The sequence below is a fragment of the Protobothrops mucrosquamatus genome, unplaced genomic scaffold (assembly GCF_001527695.2).
Source record: "Protobothrops mucrosquamatus isolate PMUCROS unplaced genomic scaffold, P.Mucros_1.0 scaffold3939, whole genome shotgun sequence".
NCBI lineage: Eukaryota > Metazoa > Chordata > Lepidosauria > Squamata > Viperidae > Protobothrops > Protobothrops mucrosquamatus.
In genome coordinates, this window is record NW_015389882.1 from 5,186 (window position 1) to 24,182 (window position 18,997).

The 18,997-nt window shown below is 50.4% G+C and overlaps 1 protein-coding gene across 1 annotated transcript; it reads left to right on the forward strand.

The window, feature by feature from the left end:
* Positions 1-646: 646 nt before the first annotated feature.
* Positions 647-14,346, forward strand: ERAL1 (Era like 12S mitochondrial rRNA chaperone 1). Its single transcript, XM_015827767.1, has 10 exons — positions 647-962; positions 3,296-3,423; positions 4,123-4,200; positions 6,398-6,444; positions 7,872-7,933; positions 8,121-8,233; positions 10,897-11,160; positions 12,747-12,896; positions 12,989-13,069; positions 14,134-14,346. The coding sequence occupies exons 1-10, from the start codon at positions 647-649 to the stop codon at positions 14,254-14,256; spliced, it is 1,362 nt and encodes a 453-aa protein (XP_015683253.1). The 3' UTR covers positions 14,257-14,346.
* Positions 14,347-18,997: the final 4,651 nt, after the last annotated feature.

Here is an 18,997-nt window from a genome sequence, read left to right on the forward strand (position 1 = left end):
GTGCATGCTCAGAGGAACTGGAGAGCAAAGGAGACCACTCAAGCCCTTGAAACACTGGCACTACTAGGGAAACAAAATAGAGCCGCTCAGCTCCACGGAGGTGAAAGGGCCGGAAAGCAAAGCCACTCTGCATATGCTCAGAGGAACTGGAAGGCAGCCCGGCGAGGGGGGGGGGCTGTAGAGACCGCTGAAGCCTTTCAAGCACTTGCAACAAGCAAACAAAATTGACCCGCCCAGCTCCAAAGGGTCTGGAACGCAAAAGCACTCTGCGTATGCCCAGAGGAACTGTGTCTCTGGTCGCCTCCTCCTCTCCACCACGTGAGTCTCTCTCTCTCTCTCTCTGCACGCGCCTTCCCAGGTCGAGCAGGCCTTCTGCGCATGCTCGGGGAAGGGTTGCGCAATGGAAGCGCACAAAAGAAGGAAAAAGCGGCGCCGCCTCTCCTCGACCCTCCGAGGCCCCGCCCCGTTTGGCCCCGCCCCCCTCTCGGCGCCGCCCACGACGCCTGCGCGGTTTCCCGGGCCGCTCTAGCCGCCGCTCGCCTCTGCGGCGGCTTCCCTCGCGCTCCTCCCACAAGGCCTTTCGCGAGGCGAGGGCCAAGATGGCGGCGGGCGCGAGCGAGGGCGCTTCGTGAGGCGCCGGGTCACCATGGCGACGGTGGCGGCGGTGGTGTCGCTGGGCCGGCGGGCCTTGGGCCTGGCCGCGCGTCGGGCCCGGCTCCTCCCGGGCGCCTCGGCCCGCGCTCTGAGCCTGCGGAACTCGCGGCCACGCGGTGGAAAGAGGGAGGAGGAGGAGGGAGGCCGGACCTGCAGCCGTCCTGACCCTCCGCAGCCCTTCTGGGTTGGGCCGGGCCGCCCGCAGAGCCTCGGGGACTCCGCGCTGGATCACCTAGCCGGGATCGCCCCGGGAGAAGCGGGGCCGTCGCTGGGGGGGCCGCCCGCCCCGCCTGTCCCCGCCTTTCAGGGTAGGCCTCGCGCCTGGGAGGGGGGGGACACGTGTCCGCAAGGGGGTCCCCGATGCAGACGTCTCTGGGGTTTGCCCGGTCCGTCTTCGTGCAGGTGGTCTTCGACTTACGACCTTTCGTTCAATGACCGTTTGAAGTTGCAACAGCACTAAATAATAATAATAAAGTTGGAAGGGACCTTGGAGGTCATCTAGTCCAACCCCCTGCTCAGGCAGGAAACCCTATACCATTTCAGACAAATGGCTGTCCAGTCTCTTCTTAAAAACTTCCAGTGTTGGAGCATTCACCACTTCTGGAGGCAGGTAGTTCCACTGGTTAATTGTTCTCACTGTCAGGAAGTTTCTCCTTATTTCTAGGTTGCTTCTCTCCTTGATCAGTTTCCACCCGTTGCTTCTTGTCCTGCCTTCAGGGGCTTTGGAGAATAGCTTGACTCCCTCTTCTTTGGGGCAGCCCCTGAGATACTGGAAGGCTGCTATCATGTCCCCCCTCGTCCTTCTCTTCATTAAACTAGACAGACCCAATTCCAGCAACCGTTCCTTATATGCTTTAGCCTCCAGTCCCCTAATCATCTTTGTTGCTCTTCTCTGTACTCTTTCTAAAGTCTCAGCATCTTTTTTACATCGTGGTGACCAAAACTGGATACCGTATTCCAAGTGTGGCCTTACAAGGCCTTGTAAAGTGGTATTAACACTTCACGTGATCCTGATTCTCTCCCTCTGTTAATGCAGCCCAGCACTGTGTTGGCCTTTTTGGCAGCTGCAGCACACGGCTGGCTCCTATTTAAGGGATTGTCCACTAGGACTCCGAGGTCCCTCTCACAGTTGCTACTATTGAGCAAGGTACCCTCTATACTATACCTGTACATTTGGTTTTTCTTGCCTAAACGTAGAACCTTACATTTTTCACCGTTGAATTTCATTTTGTTAGATAGTGCCCAGTGTTCAAGTCTGTCCAGATCCTTCTGTATCCTAAGCCTGTCTTCTGGAGTGTTGGCTATTCCTGCCAGCTTGGTGTCGTCTGCAAATTTGATGACTTCCCCATCTATTCCCTCGTCCAGATCGTTGATGAAGATGTTGAAGAGCACTGGGCCCAGAACAGAGCCCTGGGGCATCCCACGACACACTTCCCTCCATGTAGATGCGGTTCCATTGAGGACCCCATGCTGAGTACGGCCGGTCAGAAAAGGAACTTATGACCTTTTTCACACTTAATGACTTCCCCCCCATTTCTGTACAGGTGGTCCTCAACTAACAACAGTTCATTTAGTGACCGAAGTCACAACGGCACTGAAAAAAGTGACTTACGACCAATTTTCACACGTGTGACCTTTACAGCATCCCTAGGGTCACGTGATCAAAATTCGGAGTCTCGGCAACTGACTCACATTTGTGACGGTGGCAGCGTCCTGGGGTCATATGACACCCCCCTTTTTATGACCTTCTGAGGAGCAGAGTCAAGGGGGAAAGCCAGAGTCCGTTAACAGCTGGGTTGCTAACTTCACAACTGCCTTGATTCACTCTTTAAGAAGAGACTGGACAGCCATTTGTCTGAAATGGTATAGGGTCTCCTGCTCAAGCAGGAGGTTGGACTAGATGACCTCCAAGGTTCCCAGCTCTGTTATTCTGCACTCTTGTGTGTGCGAGTATGTGTTTTGTGTACACACACACGCACACGCACACACATATATATAATAATTATATATATAATAGTTCTTATAAAGTTATGTTGTAAACCACCCAGAGTCATTTTTTAGGTCGCTTAGGAAATTTAATAAGTAAATAAACGGCCAGTTTGGCTTAGTGGCGAAAGGCACCAGATTACAAACCAGGCGACGGTGAGTTCTAGTTCTAGTCCTGCCTTATGAATGAAAGTGACTGGGTGAATTTGGGCCAGTCCCCCTCCCTCAGCACAGCCCACTTCATAGGGTGGTTCTTGTGGGGCGAATAGGAGGAGGGAGACGTGTTGAAATATGTTGGCTGCTTTGAGATACTTGTACAAATAACGGTGGGATATAAATAAATAAAGACGTGCTTCTCTGGTCTGGCTGGGGTGCAGGGGAAAGGCACGATATTTAGAGCATGTAAATATTTATGCATTTATTTTTGTCATGTTTATGTGGTGCATATTGGAGGTGGTGACCCTTTGAGAGGTATGCCACGAAATTTCATTTTAATGTATGCCGATGAGTGTACATTTCAAGTGATAATAAAGTTATTATTCTATTCTATTATTCTATTCTATTCTATTATTCTATTCTATATCTCCTGAGGTTTGAACCCCACTTGCTGGCATCCCTCACAATGACCCGCTGAACCTTTACACTCTTCCTGCAGGGGAGCATGAATCCTTGCTGTCCCACCGCCCTGATCAGCCGAGGAACCCCAAAGTCTTGAGAGTGGCTGTTATTGGGGCCCCCAACGCTGGCAAGTCCACCCTGTCGAACCAGCTGCTGGGACGGAAGGTAAGGGCACGGCACGGGGCTTGGAAAAAAGCGACAGCCGTCCCTCTCCCTGAACAACGGGCAGCGTCTCCACGGTCAGCCGTGACCTTCGCCGCTAACCTCTGACGAGCAAAGTCAGTTGGGGAAGCCGGATTCGCTTAGCGTGATTCGCTTAACGGCCCTGGCCACAATGGTGGTTAGCCTCTAACCCACCTTGCTTCATAACGAAAATGCTCCCGTTTGTCGTAAGTTGAGGACTACAGTAGGAATAAATGCTGCTCTTCAGGTCTTAACGATGTATAGGTAGACCTCGACTTAACGACCGCAATTGAGCCGAAAGTTTCTGTTGTTAAGCGAGACATCCGTTAAGTGACTTTTGCCCCGTTTTACAACCTTTCTCGCCACACTTGTGAAGTGAATAGCTGCACTTGGTAAGTCAGTCACCCGGTTGTGGCTTTCCCCTCCTTGACTTTGTTTGTTGGAAGGTTGCAAAAGGGGATCCCATGACTCTGGGACACTGCGACCGCCGTAGGCACGAGTCAGTTCCCAAGCGTCTGAGTTTTGATCACGTGACCACGGGGATGCTGCAACGGTCGTGAAGTGTGAAAAATGGTCCTACGTCACTTTTTTTTCTGTGCCTTTGTAACTGGATGGTCACTAAATGAACTGTTGTAAGTCAAGGACTACCTGTAAAACGTTCTGAGTTGTTTTCCTCAACAGATCCTGCCGGTCTCCAGCAAGGTGCACACAACACGGTGCAACGCTCAGGGCGTCATCACAGCCGAGGACACCCAGCTGGTGAGTGGTCGTAACCATGAGGTTTAACTTTTTCTTTCAGGATTGGAGGTGGGCCTTCGAGAGCCTGCCAGCACTGCATTGTGTGGAGAACGGATCCCGCCAGGTTTATCCTTATTTTCGGCTGGCAGGAACAGCGGCAGGTTCATGACAAAGGGTCCCTAACAAATTGAGTATAGAACAGAACAGAATATAAAAATATAATAGAATATACAATATATAATATAGAACAGAGAATAGAATAGAATAGAATAGAAATTAAAGGAATGGAATGGAATGGAATATGGAATAGAATAGAATATAGGAATAGAATATAATAGAATAAAAATAGAAATAGAATTGAATATAGGAATAGAATAGAATAGAAATTAAAGGAATGGAATGGAATATGGAATAGAATGGAATATGGAATACAATAGAAATAGAATAGAAATATAGAATAGAATAGAATAGAAATTAAAGGAATGGAATATGGAATACAATAGAATAGAATAGAATAGAAATTAAAGGAATGGAATGGAATATGGAATACAATAGAAATAGAATAGAAATATAGAATAGAATAGAATAGAAATTAAAGGAATGGAATGGAATATGGAATAGAATAGAATCTTTATTGTCACTTTAAAACAGGGGTGTCAAACTCAATTGCATTGAGGGACGCATCAGCATTGCGGTTGCCCTTGGGGGACCGGGTGGGTGTGGCCAGGGTGGGTGCAGCCTACTGGGTGGGCGTGGATGGAGTGGGTGTGGCCTACTGGGTGGGGCATGGCCAGCTCTACATCGTTCGCGTCAAGGGGGCCTGTGGGGGCTTGGGCAGGAGTGGGACAGATCTGGGGGTCTCTGGCAGAAGGGGGTGGGACCGGGGCAAGTGCCAAGGCATGGTCCATTTCCTCATTCCTCACAAAGGGGGACCCCTCCCCAGCAGGCACCCAGGGGGCGGGGCCAACGTGGCAGGGGCTGGTTCCTCGCTGTTTCCAGACGGCCTAGTGGAGCTAAGACTGAATGCGTTTCAGCATAGATGGCCACCACAAAATTGTACATTGGCTCCCGGCCGGCCTGGGCTAGGACCAAGGCAGCAGGGGCCGTTCCCTCACGGTTTCCAGGATGGCTTCACAGGCCACATGAAACCACTTCGCGGGCCGCATCCAGCCCCCGAGCCTTGTGTTTGATATGTCTGCTTTAAAAGTACACTAATCAGCATACATTAAAATGAAATTTCATTGCCTTCAGCTCTCAAAGGGTCACCATCTCCAATATACACTACATAAACATGACCAAAATAATAATAATTATAATAAAAATTTAAATATATTTTAATAATTATGCATATACCCACATACACAAACATATGACCCAGAGAAACAACACAGTGTAGTTCGTGTGTGTATACATACATACATACATACATACATACATACATACATACATACATACATACATACATAGCAAGAAAAAAGAATCTTGAGAGTTTACCAGACCGATGGCGTTTGGGCTGGCTTTAAAGGCTTAAAATCGCTTAATTCTGTGTTTCTCCACTTTGGCAACTTTACGATGTATGGACTTTAATTCCCAGAATTCCACAGCCAGCCACTTTTTTTCAAGTCACTTTTTTCAGTGCTTTTGTAACTTAAATGGTCACTAAACAAATGGCTGTAACTCAAGGACTGCCTGTAATTTAAGGGACCGTTGTAAGTTGAGGACAACATGTAGTAGCTTCCAATTGTGTTGATCACCAAGGGAGGCAGTTTCAGATGCTGAATAAAGAGACTTTTCAGGTATCTAAAGCAGGGGTCTTCCAACTTGGCCCTTTGATGACTTGTGGACTTCAACTCCCAGAATTCCTCAGCCAGGCACGCGTGCCTGGCTGAGGAATTCTGGGAGTTGAAGTCCACAAGTCATCAAAGGGCCAAGTTGGAAGACCCCTGATCTAAAGGATCACACTGTGGATCCTTCCCTTTTTTCCCTCCCTGATCCTTTGGTGTTCCTGATCAAAACGCAACCTTCCATTTACGTGGAATGGTTTTACTGCCCGGAGTGTCCCTGTCCCCTGAGGGCAATCAGTGTGGCAGTTCATAGCATCCTGGATAGATGGTTATCTAACAAGTTCGTTGTCTTAATTTCCTTTCTGCAACATGGCAAAAGTCAGGAAGATAACTGTCTTGATTGGAACGTGCTTAAATTCCTCTTCTCTCCCTAGATTATCCTGGATACCCCTGGCCTCACCACCGCTGCCAAAGGCAAAAGGTAGGATGGGGTCTAGAATGGGGGTGTCCAACCTTGGCAACGTGAAGACTTGTGGACTTCCACTCCCAGAATTCCCCAGCCAGCCTGCTTTAAGAGGGGTGGGCTTCCCCTCCCAGAATCCCCCAGCCAGCATGCTTTAAGAGGGGGGGGACTTCCACTCCCAGAATTCCCCAGCCAGCCTGCTTTAAGAGGGGTGGACTTCCACTGCCAGAATCCCCCAGCCAGCCTGCTTTAAGAGGGGTGGGCTTCAGTTCCCAGAATCTCCGAACCAGCATGGCTTAAGATGGGTGGACTTCAACTCCCAGAATCCTCACCTAGCATGGCTGGCTGGGGAATTCTGGGAGTTGAAGTCCACAAGTCTTAAAGGGGCCAAGCTTGGACACCCCTGGTCTATGTATTTATTTGTTTATATCTGTGGTGGCGAACCTATGGCACGCGTGCCACAGGTGGCACACAGAGCCCTCTCAGTGGGCACGCGCGCCATCGCCCCAGTCCTAGGCCTTCAGCTGGGTTTTATAAAACCTTCTCGCTTTAGGCCTCCGCTGCCATGTGCAAAAAAAAAGCCCCGGTTCAATCAATCAATTTATTTGAATTTGAATTTATTATATTTATACCCCGCCCTTCTCCCAGAGGACTCAGGGCGGCTTACAGCCAGTTTAAAAACAGTTTGATACAATACAAAATATAAAATTTAAGAGAATAATTAAAAATAAATATTTAAATAGGCCGCTTCTACTAAAATTTAGTTAAAACCAATTTAAAATACCCCTAGGCCAGTCCTGCCCGCTGAAACAACCAAGTCTTGAGGGCGCGGCGGAAGGAGGGGAGATCCGGAATTTAAACTTCTTGCGGGGGAAAAAAAGATCTCGCAAAGTTGGAATTGATTGATTGAACTTGTTAGTCCCACCCAGTCTGCCGTTACCACCGCGGCCACACCCACCCAATGGGCCACACCCACCCAATGGGCCACGCCCACCCGGCACCCGACAATACATAAGTAGGTTTTGGGTTGCAGTTTGGGCACTTGGTCTCTAAAAGGTTCGCCATCACTGGTTTATATTCTGCCTTTCTAGACCGACCATCTCCCTCAAAAAGAGAGCAGACACTTCAAAAACCAATATTGTAAAGAACGCATCTCTTGAACCCATTCCTTAAAATCAGGAGTTTATGCTTCTCTTCATCCATGTAAAACAGGGCTCTTCCAACTTGGCCCTTTGAGGACTTGTGGATGTCAACTCCCAGAATTCCTCAGCCAGCCTGCTTTAAGAGGGGTGGGCTTCCACTCCCAGAATTCCCCAGCCAGCATGGAAGTCCCCACGTCTCAAGTTACCAGGGTTGGACATCTCTGCTGTAGGCAGTGAGTCTTGTGTGTGTGTTTGGGGGGGGGGATAAGCATTCACATTATGACCGACTGTCTTCCATTTCAGACACAACCTGGAAAAATCCATGCTGTCTGACCCGTTCGACAGCTTGAACGATGCAGATTTAGGTGAGGGTTCGGCCGGCCTTCACCGGATGCCATTCCCTGGTTCTGCCGCGGTGATGAGCTGAAGGTGGCAGGGCTGCCACGGGCTCTTGTGCCACAGATCCCTCTGAATTTCGGTTTGCCACTCACAGGGGAAAGATGGCTGGTGCCAAGTTCCTTTCCTCCTCCTTTTTTCCCCCTGCTCTTAAAGTGCTGGTCCTCGTGGATGTCTCGGACCGCCACACCCGGCACCAGCTCCACCCACAGGTGCTACGCTGCCTGAAGCAGTTCCCGCAGGTGCCCAGCCTCCTCGTCCTGAACAAGGTGAGTTTGGCCGTGACTGAGGCCGGGAAGGGGGGGAGGGCCCTCTCCTTTCGGCTCCTCTCTGGGGTAGGTGGGTCTTTCAGGCCTCTTTGGCTCCTGGGGACAGTGAGGACAGTTAACCCGTGGAACAACCTGCCTCTGGAAGCTGTGGGTGACCCATCCCTGGAGGTTTTCGAGAAGAGACCGGACAGCCATTTGGCTGAAATGCTGTAGGGCAGACATGTCAAAATGAATGCTCCAACGCTGGAGGCTTTTAAGAAGAGGCTGGCAGCCCTTTGTCTGAAATGGTATAGGGCAGCGGTTCTCAACCTATGCGTCGCGACCCCATTTGGGGTCGATCGACCATTTCACGGGGTGGCCAAGCAAGGCTGTCCGCCATTTTTCCCCCTTTTCCGGCGGGTGCCTTACCTCCCTTGGGCTGGGCCAGCTGGTGGTCGGCCTGCTCCATCTCTGCCACTTGCCAGCTACGCCTCGGCCGGCACAGGGGGCGGAACCACGCATGCGCGGCGCTCCCGGGAAGGGAAAGTCCTCGACTTACGACCGGTTGGGTAGTCCTCGACTTACGACCGGTTTAGTCCTCGACTTACGACCGGTTGGGGGTCGTGGCATTAAAAAGGTTGAGAACCACAGCTATAGTCCCACCCCCTGCCTGTGCAGGGGGTTGGACTAGATGACCTCCAGGGTCCCTTCCAACTTTATTATTATTGTTATTGTTATCATCATCATCATGGATCATCACACAGTCAGCCAGATGTTCAGACTGGATTTGGCATTTTGTCTACCTATCGAGTCCTTCCCAAGGACCTGGGATAGGCAGATGTGGATTATTATTATTATTATTATTATTATTGATCATCGCACAGTCAGCCAGATGTTCAGACTGGATTTGGCATTTTGTCTACCTATCGAGTCCTTCCCAAGGACCTGGGATAGGCAGATGTGGATTATTATTATTATTATTATTATTATTATTATTATTATTATTATTATTATTGATCATCGCACAGTCAGCCAGATGTTCAGACTGGATTTGGCATTTTGTCTACCTATCGAGTCCTTCCCAAGGACCTGGGATAGGCAGATGTGGATTATTATTATTATTATTATTATTATTATTATTATTATTATTATTGATCATCGCACAGTCAGCCAGATGTTCAGACTGGATTTGGCATTTTTGTCTACCTACCGAGTCCTTCCCAAGGACCTGGGATAGGCAGATGTGGATGTTTGATGGTATTACAGATCTCGTCGCAGGATGGAAGCAGTTCCTAGTAAGGCCGCCTTTTGCAATTGACTAATGGGGAATGTGTCAATGCCGATGATGGTGTTCAAGTGGTGCTCCAGATGTTTTGGGATTGCACCCAAGGCGCCTATTACTATTGGTACCACCCTTGCTTGCCTTTGCCACAGTCTTTCTATTTCTATTTGTAGGTCTCTGTATTTTGTTATCTTCTCCAGTTCTTTCTCGTCTATTCTGCCGTCTCCAGGCACTGCCACGTCCACTATCCAGACTTTTTTTGTCTTTCTTATTGACAATTGTTAAGTCCGGGTGTTATGTTGCAGGTGCTTTTCTGTTTGAATAATTATAATTATTATTATTACCCCAATAAACTACTTTGGCAGGCTTCCTAACGAAAGTTTCAGACCGCCAAAACTCAGGCAGCAATGACCTTGGTTCCCGCAGAACAATTTATTGGGGTTGTTTTTGTTTTGTTTTTTTCACTAAGCTAAAACTCGTGACGTCATGCGACGTATCGGAACACTTTTCCCATTGCTGGCAATAGGGTGGGCGCAATTCCCTCATAAGGCATCCGGCCCACGGGCCGGCAGTTTGACCCATGCTCTAGGGTCTCCTGCTTGAACAAGGGGATGGACTAGGAGACCTCAAAATTGAGGACTGGCTGTAATGGATATTTCACTGATTTCCTGGTGGCGACAAATGAAATAAAAAAAACTATATTTGCTACGTTTGTAATCTTCCCGTTAAGAGTTCAGATTTTATATTAATAATAATAAAGTTGGAAGGGACCTTGGAGGTTATCTAGTCCAACCCCCTGCTCAGGCAGGAAACCCTATACCATTTCAGACAAATGGCTGTCCAGTCTCTTCTTAAAAACTTCCAGTGTTGGAGCATTCACAGCTTCTGGAGGCAGGTTGTTAATAATAATAATAATAATAATAATAATAATAATAATAATAATAATAGTTGGAAGGGACCGTGGAGGTCATCTAGTCCAACCTCCTGCTCAGGCAGGAAACCCTATAGCCTTTCAGAGAAATGGCTGTCCAATTCTTAAAAACCTCCAGTGTTGGAGCATTCACCGCTTCTGGAGGCAAGGAGTTCCACTGGTTAATTGTTCTCACTGTCAGGAAGTTTCTCCTTAGTTCCAGGTTGCTTCTCTCCTTGGTGAGTTTCCATCCGTTGCTTCTTGTCCTGCCTTCAGGCACTTTGGAGAATAGCTTGACTCCCTCTTCTTTGGGGCAGCCCCTGAGATATTGGAAGGCTGCTATCCTGTCCCCCCTCGTCCTTCTCTTCATTAAACTAGACATCCCCAATTCCAGCAGCCGTTCCTTATATGCTTTAGCCTCCAGTCCCCTGATCCTCTTTGTTTTTTACATTAAGCAGCTGACTTGATTTCCCTCCTCCTTTCCGGGATCAGGTGGATCTGGTGAAGCAGAAGGGCGTTCTTTTGGAGCTGGTGGTCGAGCTCACCGAAGGCGCCTTTGGAGGAAAGAAGCTGGGAACCAGGTCTCTGTACCGCCCCCCCAAGAGGGCCCAGAGCAGCCCCGCAGAGGCCGTGGAGAAGGTCCTGGGCTTGGAGAGCGGGACCCTGGAGAGCCCTAAGGACCAGAAAGGCTGGCCGGGCTTCCGGGAGATCTTCATGCTGGCCGCGCTGCAAGAGGAGGAGGTGGACACGCTGAAGGCACGTGAGTGGCCCCCGCCGGGAGCCCAGCGCTCAGCCCTTCAGCCCCGGCCAGCCACCGGGAAGGGTTGGCCATGCTCGCCCCAAAGGGACTGGACTGGTTTTTTCTTTCCTTTGAAAACCTGAACCGAGGAGTTCTTCAGAGGGGGGGGGCAGGGGAAGGGAAGGGAAGAGACAAGACGGAATAACAGGAGTAGGAAGGGACCTTGGAGGTCTTCTAGTCCAACCCCCTGCTGGAATAGGAGACCTTGTACCATTTCAGACAAATGGCTGTCCAATCTCTTCTTAAAAGCCTCCAGTGACGGAGCACCCACAACTTAGGGAGGGAGGAAGGAAGGGAAGGAAGGAAGGAAGGAAGGAAGGAAGGAGGGAGGGAGGGAGGGAGGGAGGGAGGGGGGAGGGAGGNAGGAAAGAAGGAAGGAGATGGGAGGGAGGAAGGAAGGAAGGAAAGGAAGGAGGGAAGGAAAGGGAGGAAGGAAGGAAAGAGGGAGGGAGGAAGGAAAGAAGGAAAGGGAGGGTGGGAGGAAAGAGGGAGGGAGGGAGGAAGGAAAGAGGGAAGGAAGGAAAGGGAGGGAGGAAGGAAGGAAAGAGGAAGGAGGGAAGGAAGGGAGGAAAGAGGAAGGGAGGGAAGGAGGGAGGAAGGAAAGAGGGAGGAAGGGAGGGAGGGAGGGGGGGAGGGAGGAAGGAAGGAAGGAAAGAAGGAAGGAGATGGGAGGGAGGGAGGAAGGAAGGAAGGGAAAGGAAGGGAGGAAAGAGGAAGGGAGGGAAGGAGGGAGGAAGAAAAGAGGGAGGGAGGGAAGGAAGGAACTAACTCTGAAGAAGCTTCTCAGATAAGAAGCGAAAGGTTTTCAAGCAAAAAGTCCAGCTGCCATGTGGAGAAGCCCCCGTGGGACAGACCTGCCCTGGATGACGGGGAATCTCCATGGACATTCGGTTGAAACGATTCGTTCCCAGCCTCGCCAGGATGAGACAGAAGTAGAGGGGTAGGGAGGGGGGTGGGGAGAAGAGCAGAAAATATGCCTGCTTAAAAGTGGGTTTCCTTTTGAGTTGGGGGACATTGCCGCTCTCTGTCATTCGCAGGCTGCCAGTTTGGGAGTGGAGTCACGGCGTCTGGGCTGCTTTTTCTTAGTTGGGTTTGAAATGTCTCGCCGCTGCTTCAAGCCGCTTCTCTATACCTAGGCCAGGAGAGTCCTACCTTGGTCACTTTGAAGGCTTGTGGACTTCAACTCCCAGAATTCCCTAGCCAGCTCCAACCTTGGCCACTTTTGAGACTTCAACCTTGGGAGAATTCTGGGAGTTGAAGTCCACACAAGCCTTCAAAGGGACCAAGGCTGGCCACCTCTGGGCTAGGAGAAAGATTTAGCCAGAGTCTTGCCTAGCGACGGAAATGTTGGGCTGAATTGCGTCCGTAAGCCGAGGACGAGGTGTATCTATGCTGCCAGTCCAGAGAAGAGATGCTGAAGCAGGCAGAGGCATTCTGCAGCCCTCTGGGCAGCCGGGGTGGAGGTGGAGGGAGGGCCTAGAAACCCTGTACAGGTAGCCCCTCCACTCCGGCAGGTGCGACCCAGGATCCTTTGCGCCCACAGAAGTACCTCCTCAAGCAAGCCCAGCCGGGTCCCTGGGAGTACCACAGTGAGGTCCTGACCAGCCAATCCCCGCAAGAGATCTGCGCCAACCTCATCCGGGCCAGACTCCTGGAACACCTGCCCTACGAAGTGCCCTATCTCGTGACCCAGGTGAGCACAGCCCGGCACCCGGGTCCCACCCTTGCCCCCTCCTGGCCCGGCGGATCCGTGGCGGACCTCCTGTGGGCTTTTGTCTCCTCCAGAAAACAGCCCTGTGGGAAGAGGGTCCTGGTGGGGAGCTCCAGATTGTGCAGCATTTGATGGTCCCGAAGGAGAGATACCTGGTGAGTGTTTGGGTCTGGGGTCTCCCCTCTTGGCGGGGGGGGAGGGGGGCATGCGTTTCAGCACAGTCCTGACAGTGAGAACAATTAACCGGTGGAACTCCTTGCCTCCAGAAGCGGTGAATGCTCCAACACTGGAGGTCTTTAAGAAGAGACTGGACAGCCATTTGTCCGAAATGGTCTAGGGTTTCCTGCCTGAGCAGGGGGTTGGACTAGATGACCTCCAAGGTCCCTTCCGACTTTATTATTATTATGCATTTATTTATTGAATTTCTATAGCTGCCCTTCTCAGTCAGTGGAGGGAGGGAGGGAGGGAGGGAAGGAAGGAAGGAAGGAAGGAAGGAAGGAAGGAAGGAAGGAAGGAAGGAAGGAAGGAAGGAAGGAAGGGGACAGAGGGAGGGAGGAAAGGGAGGGAGGGAAATGGGAAGGGAGGGGAAAGAAAAAGGGAGGGAGGGAGCTGGGAATGTGAAAGAGGAAGGAAGGAAGGAAACAAAGTAGGAAGGGAGGGGACATAGGAAGGAAGGGAGGGAGGAAGGAGATGGGAAGGGAGGGGACAGAAAAAGGGAGGAAGGAAGGAAGCTGGGAATTGGAAGGAAAGGGAGGGAGGAAGGAAGGAAACAAAGTAGGGAGGGAGATGAGAAGGGAGGGGACAGAAAAAGAGGGAGGGAGGAAAGCTGGGAATGTGAAGGAGAGGAAGGAAGGAAACAGTAGGAAGGGGGGGACAGGGAGGGAAGGAAGGAAGGAAATGGGGACAGAAAAAGAGGGAGGCAGGAAGGAAGCTGGGAGGCAGGAAAGAAGGAGACAGAAGGAGGAAAGGACAGGAGGTGGGAACGTGGCAGACAGACAGGAAGGAAGGGAAGGGAAGAAGGAAGGTGGGAGGCTGGTAGGGAAGGAAGGGGACAGGGAGGGAGAAAGGAAGGTGGCAGGCAGACAGGAAGGAAGGAAGGTGGGAGAGGAAGGAAGGAAAGGGAAAAGGAAGGAGACGGAAGGAGAGGGAGAGTGGGTGGGGGGTCCTGGTAAAGGGGGCGATGGGCGCACTCGAAGGCTCTTCTCTGCTCCTCCTGCAGAAGATGCTGATTGGCCACCAGGGCCAGGTGATCGGCCGGATCGCCACCGAGGCCGGCTACGACTTGATGGACGCCTTCCTGTGTGAAGTCCAGCTGAAGCTCTCCGTCCAGCTGAAGGAGTGAGCCCTCCCGGGTCCCTTCGGACGCTGCTCCGGTCCGGCCAGAGCGGTCCCTCGACTCTGCGGTCCTCGCTCGGACGTCCCCCCCTCCCTCCCCCTCTCGCGTGCCGGAGAGGGTGGCAGACACTTGGAGGCGGACATGGAGCCCCCTCCTTCCCATCCCAGGCCCCCCAGGGGGCTTCCCGGACGAGGGGCAGCCGGAATGCCTTCCCTCCCGCCCTGATGGCTCTTCACGGACGGCAGACACGTCACGGCGCCCTCACCGGGTACCAGTAAGGGGTCTGGGTGCCTATTTTCACCCCGGGGAAGCCACGGCCGGGGGTCCTGGGGCTGCCACTGGGCTGGCCCCACTTGCTTGCCCCGTGGGTGAAGAACGTTCGGATTGGGCTCATCGGACGGGCTTTTAATTGCAATAAAACGAGGCTCCTCGTCAGAGAAAGTCCCTCCTCCTCTTTTGACGGGGGAAGACAGGGAGGGGAGGTGGAAGAGGCGTCACAGGAAAGCCTCGACTTACGTCCGCTCGTTTAGCGACCGTTCCAAGTTACAACGGCACTGAAAAAAAGGGACTTACAACCGTTTTTAGCACGATCGTTGCAGCCTCCCCTCGGGATCACTTGATCAAAATTCAAGCGCTCGGCAGCCGACTCGTATTTGTGACGGTCGCAGTGTGCCCGGCGGGGTGTGGGTGTATGTGTGTCGCACGATCCCTTTTTGCGACCTTTTCTGACCAGCAAAGTCAATGGATTCGCTTAACAGCCGCATTGCTCCCTTAAAAACTGCAGGGATTCGCTTAACAGATTTGGAGAAGGGGGGGAAAAAAAAACCCGGGGCAAAACTCACTGAAGCTGCCGTCTCGCTTAGTGACGGAAATTTACGGCGCCTGTAGCCCTCGACTTAACGACCGCCACGGAGGCCCAACGTTTCTGCCGGTAAGCGAGACGCTTTTGAGTTGTGCTCCGTTTCGCGACCTTTCTTGCCGGAGTTATTAAGCGAAGCCCTGCACTTCACGGTCGTTAAGCGGATCTGGCTCCCCCCCCCTGTGGACTCTGCTTGTCAGGAGGTCGTAAAAGGGGACGGCGTGACCACCACCACCCATGGGACCCTGCGACCGTCGTAAGTATGAGCCAGCTGCCGAGCGTCTGAATTTCGATCAGGTGACTGCCCACGGTCGTAAGTGCGAAAAACGTTCCCTGCTGTTAACTGAACGGTCGCTAAACAAACGGTTCTGAGATTGTGAGGCTTGTTGGGACACAGGACTGGGGGGGGGGGTCAGGGCTGGCTGGCCCTGCAGCCAGAGTAACCCCAGCCTCGCTCCTTAAAGCAGGGGTCTGCAACCTTGACCCCTTTTAAGACTTGTGGACTTCATCTCCCAGAATTCTGGGAGATGAAGTCCACAAGTCTTAAAAGTGGTCAAGGTTGCAGACCCCCTGCCTTAACACTGACACTGAATTATTGTTATTCAAATTATTGCCATTTTCAGGGTGGCTGACCCCCCTGGGAAGACCACTGCCTTCCCCGGAGCCCCTGGCCTCGCCTCGGGGGTCTTTCCGATGCAGAGAGCTGGAATCTGTTGACGGATTCAGTCCATCTTGGTCAGGCAGAAAATCTTTTCCCAGCTGGAGTTCCCTTAGGAGGAAACCGCCTCTGCCCGATCAGCTGGCCCTAAACGAGGGGCCTCCGGGAGCCAGCCCTGCTCCCTTCCAGGCCTCCAGGTCCGAGCGAAGAGAACAGGGGTCCCCAACCCCCTGGTCCGTGGACTGGGACCGGGCCGCGGCATGCCAGCAACCGGACCGCACAAGCAAGCAAAGCCCCATCCGTGGGAGGCAAGCAGCACATAAAACCACACGCTCTCCAGCCCTGCATTGGAAGACTGAGCTTTGGGGACAGCACATCAGCGTGCTGCAAGGAAGACTGGCAACCCTTTTAAAAATGGCCCTTGCTTAACCTTGATAAGAGGTTAGCCTTAGTTTCAGCTGGGTCCTCCCCAGGATTCCCACCACATCATAGCCAAAACATCTACAGGTTGCCAGGTTGGGCACTTGTGCAGTAAATTAATTAGGGTAATAAAGGTGGGCAGTTTGGAGAGAGAGGGATGGATAGGCAGGCAGGCAGGCAGGCAAGCAGGCAGATAGGCAGATAGATAGATAGATAGACAGACAGACGATAGATAGATAGATAGATAGATAGATAGATAGATAGATAGATAGATAGATAGATAGATAGATAGGTAGGTAGGTAGGTAGGTAGGTAGGTAGGTAGACAGATAGGCAGATGGATAATAGGCAGATAGACAGACAGACGATAGATAGATAGATAGATAGATAGATAGATAGATAGGTAGGTAGGTAGGTAGGTAGATAGACAGATAGGCAGATGGATAATAGGCAGATAGATAGACAGACAGACACAGGCAGATAGATAGATAGATGGATGGATGGACGGACGGACGGACGATAGACAGACAGACGATAGATAGATAGATAGATAGATAGATAGATAGATAGATAGATAGATAGATGGATGGATGGATGGATGGATGGATGGATGGATGGATGGATGGATGCAGACAGACAGACAGACAGACAGACAGAGGCAGGCAGATAGATACAGACAGACAAGTAGGGAGATAAGAGAATAGAGAGATGATAGATAATAGATGATAGCTGATAGCTAGATGATAGATAAGACAGAATAGATGAGAATGGATAAATGAGATAGATAGATTGATAGATATGATGTAGATAGATATAGATGATAAATATGATAGATATGATAAATATGATAGATAGATAATGATAGATTTATAGATAGACAGTTTCATCTGGCTAAATTCACCAAGGAATCCCGGCAATTCCTGGCTGAGGAATTCTGGGAGTTGAAGTCCGCAAGTCATAAAGGGCCAAGTTGGAAGACCCCTGGCATAGCCTAACTATTATACAATACCTGATCAAGGTCAATAGGGAAAACTCGATTCACTTAACAACTGTCCCAAAAGGTCGTAAAATTTTAGCTGCCTTGCTTCTGGCTTCAATTGTGGTTATCAACCGAGGAACACCTGTATAGCTGTCATGCTTGAATAACCCACAGGAGGGAGGCTGGGTTCTAGGAACCAGCTGAGATATAAATCTATGGTTTACAAAGCCATGATGGCTATACACGATGGCTTATTGCAAGTCTGTCTAATGCAGCTGTCGGTGTTGATTGGCAGCAGCTGTTCCCCTCCCTGGTCTCGGAGGGTTCTGCTTTAAGTGTCACAATACAACTAGACCTTCTTGTCCAATTCTCCGGCCAGTAAGTGGAAAAGAACAGTTAATAGTTAACCAGCAACTGGTCGACCTTGACAAAGGCCGCCTTCTCTGCGAAGCCAGATTGGTTGAACTGTCTCTAGAAGGAGATAAGAGGAACAAAGTACTTATCTGATTCACAGCCAGAGACAAAATTGTGGGCGACATTGTGTAGCTAAATCTGAAAGGCAAATAAAGCTCAGAACAGTCAGAACTGGGTTTGGCTAGTATAAAGAAAAGAAGAAATAGGGGAGACATGATAGCAGCGTTCCAGTATTTGAGGGGCTGCCACAAGGAAGAGGGGGTCACATTATTCTCCAAAGCACCAGAAGGCAGGACGAGAAACAATGGTTGGAAACTGAACAAAGAGAGAAGCAACCTGGAATTAAGGAGAAACTTCCTAACAGGGAGGACAATTAACCAGTGGAACAGCTTGCCACCAGAAATCGTGGGCGCTCCATCGCTGGAGGTTTTTAAGAAGAGACTAGACAGCCACCTGTCTGAGATGACATAGGTTCTCCTGTTTGAGCAGGGGGCTGGACTAGAAGACCTCCATGGTTCCCTTCCAGCTCTATTCTATTCAATCTCAAGTGCTGCACGCATTTATACTTCAAAATATAAAATATATAAAATATCTCAACTCCTGAATGAATTATCTGCTTAGCTTACAGAAAGCTTGGGTATCCTGGAGTAAAAATCTAAGAAGAGTTTTGAATGAATTTTAAATTAAAAGGACGTAGGGGAAAGGTTAAGTTTTGTTTAGTGGCAAAATAATTGGATTCTGTAGAAAGGCCTTTAAAAAATTAAAACTAAAATTAAAAATTAAAAGTGATTTCACTTTTTTCCCCTTTTTTAAAGATTTCACCTCCTTTAAAATCAAAGCGGTTGGGGGAGAAATACCTTACAGAAAAAAGACATATTTCCAGGCCACACAAATGTACCCTAACGACTCCATCTCCTGTTTTTTAAGAGTCGAGATTCAGGTAGTCCTCGACTTAGGATCACAGTTGAGAGCCCAAAATTTCTGTTGCTAAACGAGACAATTAAATGAGGGGGTTTTTTGCCCCGTTTTACGACCTGCCTTGTCAAAGTTGTTAAGTGAATCACTGCAGTTGTTAAGTTAATAGCACGGTTGTTAAGTGAATCCGGCTTCCCCTTTTGATTTTGCTTGTCAGAAGGTCGCAAAAGGGAATCACGTGACACACACACACCCTGGGATGCTGCGACCGTCATAAATACGAAGCAGTTGCTGAAGTATCTGAATAGTCACATAACCGTAAGGATGGATGCTGCGTCGGTCGTCCGTGTGAAAAAGGGTCATAAGTCACTTTTTCAGTGCCACTGTTAGCTTCAAGTGGTCACTAAATGAATGGCTATAACTCGAGGAGTATCTGTAGTTTCAAAGGGGGGAAATGAAGGGATTCTTGCAATACGATTGTGCACAGGATCCGCCTGGGTGGC

Excerpts from the sequence above, each read along its gene's own strand:
- ERAL1 (XM_015827767.1), top strand. The coding sequence starts at position 647 with ATGGCGACGGTGGCGGCGGTGGTGTCGCTGGGCCGGCGGGCCTTGGGC. Across the intron at positions 8,234-10,896 it reads GCCTCCTCGTCCTGAACAAG|GTGGATCTGGTGAAGCAGAA; the intron begins GTGAGTTTGGCC and ends TTCCGGGATCAG. Across the intron at positions 12,897-12,988 it reads TGCCCTATCTCGTGACCCAG|AAAACAGCCCTGTGGGAAGA; the intron begins GTGAGCACAGCC and ends TGTCTCCTCCAG.